A 6,000-nucleotide genomic window follows, 5' to 3' on the forward strand; every position below is an offset into this window, starting at 1 on the left:
AGTAACCAATGCTAAATAATTAACAGCGAGATACACGTTAGAGGATGAATGGCAAAGAACAAGTGTTTTACATAATCCTGATATTACGCAACAGAAGGGCCCTACAATCTAGTCACTCTCAAATATTCATTTACAAGGCAAACAGTGCCCACCTTTCCATGAAAAGAGACAAGCAGACACTCAGTGAGGCTTGGCTGATGGTAATGACAAGGCGTGACATGAAGGACGCCCGCCAAAGTAATATGGAAACGGAGGCTCGCCATTTCCCCCGAAACAGACAGATACTAAGAGCAGGTGTAAACAACAGCTTTCTACTCCACTCGCCGAGTTTCCGGAGGACGTGGAAGCAGTACCACTGTAGTTATGCACTGCTCTGTCATCGTGGAGAGCCCGCATCTGCATTCTGCACAAATCCCCTCACTCTCACTCAGCGGGGGCTTGTAACTGTTCAGCATCCTGTGTTTAACATGCTCTCCATGTATCACCCTCCCAAATGAGTCGGCGATAATTCTGTCCTCCAGAGAAACTCGAGCGAAGATAAGAAAAGAAAGAGCAACAAAAAAGAAAAACAAAAACTGCCTTGCTCCTGGGAGGAAAACTCGTAAAATCTCAACAATGACGAACTCGGTGTAATTGACATTTATGACACATTTTGCTTTTATGATTATCATCATCATCAACTCGATTACTTTAGAATGCCTCGATCCAAACAAGCCCAGCCTTGATCTCAGCTTATACTACACAGCGAGTGCTGTTGATGAATTTTGAATTCAACCTGAGGCTGGCCATATTAATGTAACAAAATTTAGAAGCACCTAATATATCTTTTCCAGACTTTCAGCAATATATAGAACGCAATGCGAAAGTCTTAAGCAATCCCTAACGTCTTCATATTTTGCTCCCAATGAGCCAGACTTTTCTGGGTTTTTTTAAAAGTGGTCTTGAGCAACCGTTTGAGACTTTCAGCATTCAAAGTTGTGCTTTGGACAACTACAATACTACCATAGGCTGTTAGCTGGAATAGGCTGTAGGCTAAGTGGAATAACTTGAAGAGAATGGATCGAGAGAGGCACCAGCAGTTTGTTGCAAAAACCAAAAACCTATTAGCCAAAAACTTGGTATATGTTGGCATGGTGTGCAGTGTGCCCATACAAAACTTTGAGGAAACTGGAAAAAGGCCAAAAGTAGCAGACATTAAAAAAAAGACTATCTACAGCAGGGGTTTCAAACTCCAGTCCTCGAAGGCCGGTGTCCTGAAACTTTTCCATGTGTCCCTGCTGCAACACACCTGAATAAAATTAGCAAGTCATTAGCAAGACTCCATAGCACCTGACTGCATGCTGAGGTGGCAATTCAGCCATTTGATTCATGTTACAGCAGCTCATGAGTGAATGAACATGGTGCCTGATCTACAGCATGAACAGTATCCAAAAGAAACAAATCCAAGAATCCAAAAGAGCAAAAATCCAACAAAGATCTGACATGGGACCTAGCCCTTCAGTTCATCCATCTACTTCACTGAAGCCTCATCAGAAATAGTCTCTATTCAATGATGTTTGTCAAGAAGCCATTCCTAAGGAAGGGTGAGGTATGCCAAATTATACAAGAACTAGACTGAAAGTCTCTTACAACAGGTCTCGTGGAGTGATGAATCCAAGTTTGGTTCAAATCACCATCAACATGTACAGAGTTGGTAGGGAGAGACATAAAGCAGTGAGCATCATGGTTTGGGAATGCATTTCAGCCAGAGGTGTTTGTTTCTTGTCAAAACTGATGAATTATGAGTGCAGAAAAGCACCATCAGATTTCAATCCACCATGCAATACCATCTGGAAAGTGTCAGACTTCCAACAGCTTCATTTTTGAGCATGAGGATGATCTCAAACACACTGCCAAATATGGACTTTTAAGCTTGTTAGAATTGTACAAACTGTTTTCCTTATATACCATTTTCCCATGGATGTTTGCAGATGTTCCTTGCATAAAGATAAAGAAATGTGTGTGTCTCAAGACTTTTGCATAGTACCATTGCTTAAAAGCTGGGGGAAGGGAGCTAAGGCTTGTTTCAGACAGAGAGCAGTGAGGGGCTGCCACTGTTTGATAAATAAGCATCATTTCGAACTGTGACTCATGCAAACAGTTCACAAATAAAAATATGGAAATGAGCATAAAAGTCCTCCTTAAGTTTGGTGGAAAAAGCCTAATTTTATCTTAGCGGGCTGTGACAGTCTGTCAGCATTTTTACTTCTTGAGAGGATAAAGACTAAAGCTGCATTTTAAAGTGTAACTTGACCCCCAGCTCTGAGCCAAACACCACCCATTGCACAGTTTTGAAAAATCCTCAAAAGTTTGCAAGAGCAGGGAGAGGAGCTGTGGATGTGTGAGGCCGGGGGTACTCAGGGGCCACAGAAAAATGGAGAGTGACATAAAACAGCACATACTTTCTAATGATTTTTCCTCTCCTGAATCTCCCCCATACTAAATCTAAAGGGGATATTTAGTGTGGTGAAGGACCACGGTGTGGAATTAAATTGTGCCATTAGATCCAGCCCCTGTAATGCCCAAAGTCAGAGCTCACTCACTCTGGCTCTCTCTTCCTCTCAGGTATCAATAGAGTGATCTAACATCTCTAAATAAATAAAACCACTAAGTAGAAGGTTAGTAAAATGTGGAAGCCCCCTATTGATGATGATTTTATATTTGCATATGCAAAATGAAAGTACTTTCACTAAATTCCACTTAAGACCAGTGTATGGAGAAGGTGTGCCAGCCAATCCGGATTAGAGTGCATTGCTAGGTTACCATGTTTAAATAAGTTTGACAGAAATGTCAATATTGACACCGGCACTGAAATGTTTCAGTTGTTGGTACTTCTGCCCGCTACCTCATTTCCCAAGGGGTCACCACAGTGAATAGATCTGCATGACTTGGCACAGATTTGTTTTACACAGGATGCCCTTCCTGACAAAACCCTCCCATTTATCCTGCACCACCCTCTCAGACTGTGTTTGCAATTCCTCCTGGTGTCAGACTGGGGATCTTCTGCATGCAAGGTGAATGTGTTAACCAGTACACCGTGGAGCCACCCACTGAAATGCTTCAGGTACACTTTTATAGCTGTGAACTAACCTCCTAAAACCAAAAACTTTCACATCTTTGAACTCATTGTTTGACAGAAAAGTTTTTAATTTTGCACCAGCTTTAAATATGCTTTGATGTGAATTTTGCTTCCTGAAAATATCAACTTTGGATGGGATATTCTTGGCAAAGGAAAAAGGCAAGTTCAATATGCAAACATATGTCCCTTAAAATGCTGGTCCTGCCCCTGAGTACTGAATAACTAACAGATACAAAAGATTTAACTGACCTCATTAAAATAAATAAATAAACCTTTTTATTAGATTCAGGACACTTTATAGTGAAAATGTTTTTACTCTGTGAAGCCAGGTATGTGTCTATTTGAATGGCATATTTTAAAAGAAAAGAAACTGGCAGTGCTCTCACACCCAGAGATAAGCAGCAGCCTTCTTGCAAAGTCAAACACCAATCGCGCTGATTTCGGCCACTGCGTGGACTCCACATAACAAAACTTATGACCATTTCAGATTAAAGTGAATGGGCTGCAAATAATAAAATACTGAAGATCTCAATTTTTGTCCCCCAGTTTCCTCATACTAGCCTGCTTCCAGCAGGGGGTGCTAAATAAAGTAAAACAAACAGGAGGGGCAGCAGCTCATAAACACATAGCTGTGGGCGCTGTGATCATGTTTTCAATATTTGAATATCTTAACGGCAGGACTACTTTGCCACTTAAGAGTAAACCATCTAAATCTAATACACCCCTCAGTTTCTTCCGAGGCACAGAAAACACTTTCGACTGAAAGAAGTCTGCCTAAACCTTCCAGGACAGGGCTTGATTTAGCTATAAATGAATGACTAATTAGAGACTGCAGCCGAAGTCAAGCATGGGTTTTATTTGTAAGTTGTGCATGAATGAATACTCAGCTCTGTAGCTCTTCTGCACCAGAGTTAGAAACAAATGCAAATCGAAATAGCCGCAACCCCTGTGTTTATGGATTGCCCCGATTTGATTCTTTGCAAGAACAAGATTGCCACGCTCCCTACTTTTAATTTTGTAAACACGAGCTAGCTAGCTAGCTAGCCACTCTGTCTTCCTGTGGTTGACAGTGTCAGCTTGTTGGTTAAAAGAAAGCTACGCAAACCTAAGTGACAGCTTTCCCTCTGTCAGAATATTAACCTGTCGCCACCAACAACCTGTGTCACCGGTGCTGCCAAGTTAGCTCACAGAAGTTGGCTAGCCGGCAGAGCTAAAGAAGCTAAAGGCAGTCAGTTACCTTCAGTGAGTCCGCTGAATGTCCGGTGTTTTGCCTTGAGAAAGATATTCTCACTCTCAGCCATAACACCCGCTTGGTTAAACCGTCTCCAGAGCAAACCGGCAGGTCCGAGTGGGATGGTTATGTAGCTGTTATGCTTCTCCTCAGCTGTTCCTGCGGTTAGCTAAACCCGAGACTCTCGGCGATCGACTAAACAGCCTTTTTGTGAGTGTGTATGTGATCGTCACTGCAGCGGCCCCCAGTGTGACTACCAGTTAAGGCAAGTACAAGCGAAAAAAAAGTCAGTTTAACAGGTTTTCCCGCAAACTTTTAAACCAGATACAACCTTCATGCTTACTGTTTAACTAGTTTCAACGACAAGAAAGAGAATTATGCTATCGTTTTAGCCACAACTCATCGTTTATAAATCAGAAAACAAAAGGGGGAAAAATCGATCAAGTCATCAAACATTCGCATCTTCTTCCGATAAACCTTTACAAAGCAAACATCTGCATCGTCCACACCATTACGTGTTTTAGCTGTGTGTGAGAATGGCAAAATAAGAAACCACACGAAAGAAGAACCTTGGACAGAGGTTAGAGTCTTTCAGAACCACGGAGAGAGCCACGTCCACCCGTCCTCCTCACCGCGCTGATTGTCTGCATACTTTAACACTAGCTGAATAAGGGCAAATCAAAGGTTTTTTTTCTTGCTTGCCAGACAGTTTGAATACATCGAAGGTCCTTTAGAAATCGGTTTTTTAACCAGAGAATGAATCATCAGAGGTGACAGAGGGGCTTGCATGTGGAAATATATTCGATTTTTATGATTTTTCATTGCACCTAACCTTTAATGAAGGCAGTTTTCACTTGAAACAGCATCTGTTTGAGATGAAAAAGAATTGCATTTGAAGAATTTACATAATCTAGTAGGAAACAAGTAATGGATGGATATTTTTTATTTTCATGTCTGGGTATCGGCTTTATCCATCTCCTGTGTCAGTAATTGGTAAAGTTAATAATTCGTTCATCCATTAATTAGTCATATTCATTAATTCATTCATTCATTCAAATATATTGGAGTATCTAACTCATTATTCAGCCACCTTCCCCAATCAAACTTAAACCCCCAAACCTTCATCTAACAGCAGTATCTTCTGCACATAGACATAAACAAAAAACTTCCCAAAATGATCCCACAGCCCCACACACATGATCCACGAATCCAAGCAAAGCAAACACTACATTTGCATCCACTGATGCCATGTTCTCCTCCTGCCCTGCCCTGTCCGGTCGGGTCCATACACATCTAAATGAGAACATATGTTTAAAATAATATATAAAGGATAGATAGATAGATAGATAGATAGATAGATAGATAGATAGATAGATAGATAGATAGAAGAAAATTACTTTGTGTTGCGCTTTGAGCGCCACAAAGAAAAGACTGGGAAACTCACTCTACAAGAGTCCGGGTGGATTAATATCCCTACAAGCCAAAACATTCATAACTTTATTTTTGTTTTGTGTTGTTTTTTGTTTGTTTGTTTGGTTGGTTGTTTTTTTTTTTTTGGAGGGGGGGGGGGGGGGGGGGTGTCTCTATTTTTTGGTAAATTATTGAATTTTCCCTTTTCCCGAAACAAATTCTCAGATTTCTCTTGTTTCGC

The 6,000-nt window shown here is 41.1% G+C and overlaps 1 protein-coding gene across 1 annotated transcript in view; it reads right to left on the reverse strand.

Annotated features, from left to right (window-relative positions):
- The window catches only part of cpped1 (calcineurin-like phosphoesterase domain containing 1), a 59,863-nt gene extending 55,255 nt beyond the window's left edge, over positions 1–4,608 (reverse strand). Inside the window, exon 1 of the mRNA XM_082543252.1 lies at positions 4,356–4,608. Coding sequence (XP_082399378.1) covers positions 4,356–4,419 — 64 coding nt within the window. The 5' untranslated portion in view covers positions 4,420–4,608. The remainder of the gene's footprint in view (positions 1–4,355) is intronic.
- Positions 4,609–6,000: the final 1,392 nt, after the last annotated feature.

This window comes from Aulonocara stuartgranti (assembly GCF_965226115.1).
Source record: "Aulonocara stuartgranti genome assembly, chromosome: 8".
NCBI lineage: Eukaryota > Metazoa > Chordata > Actinopteri > Cichliformes > Cichlidae > Aulonocara > Aulonocara stuartgranti.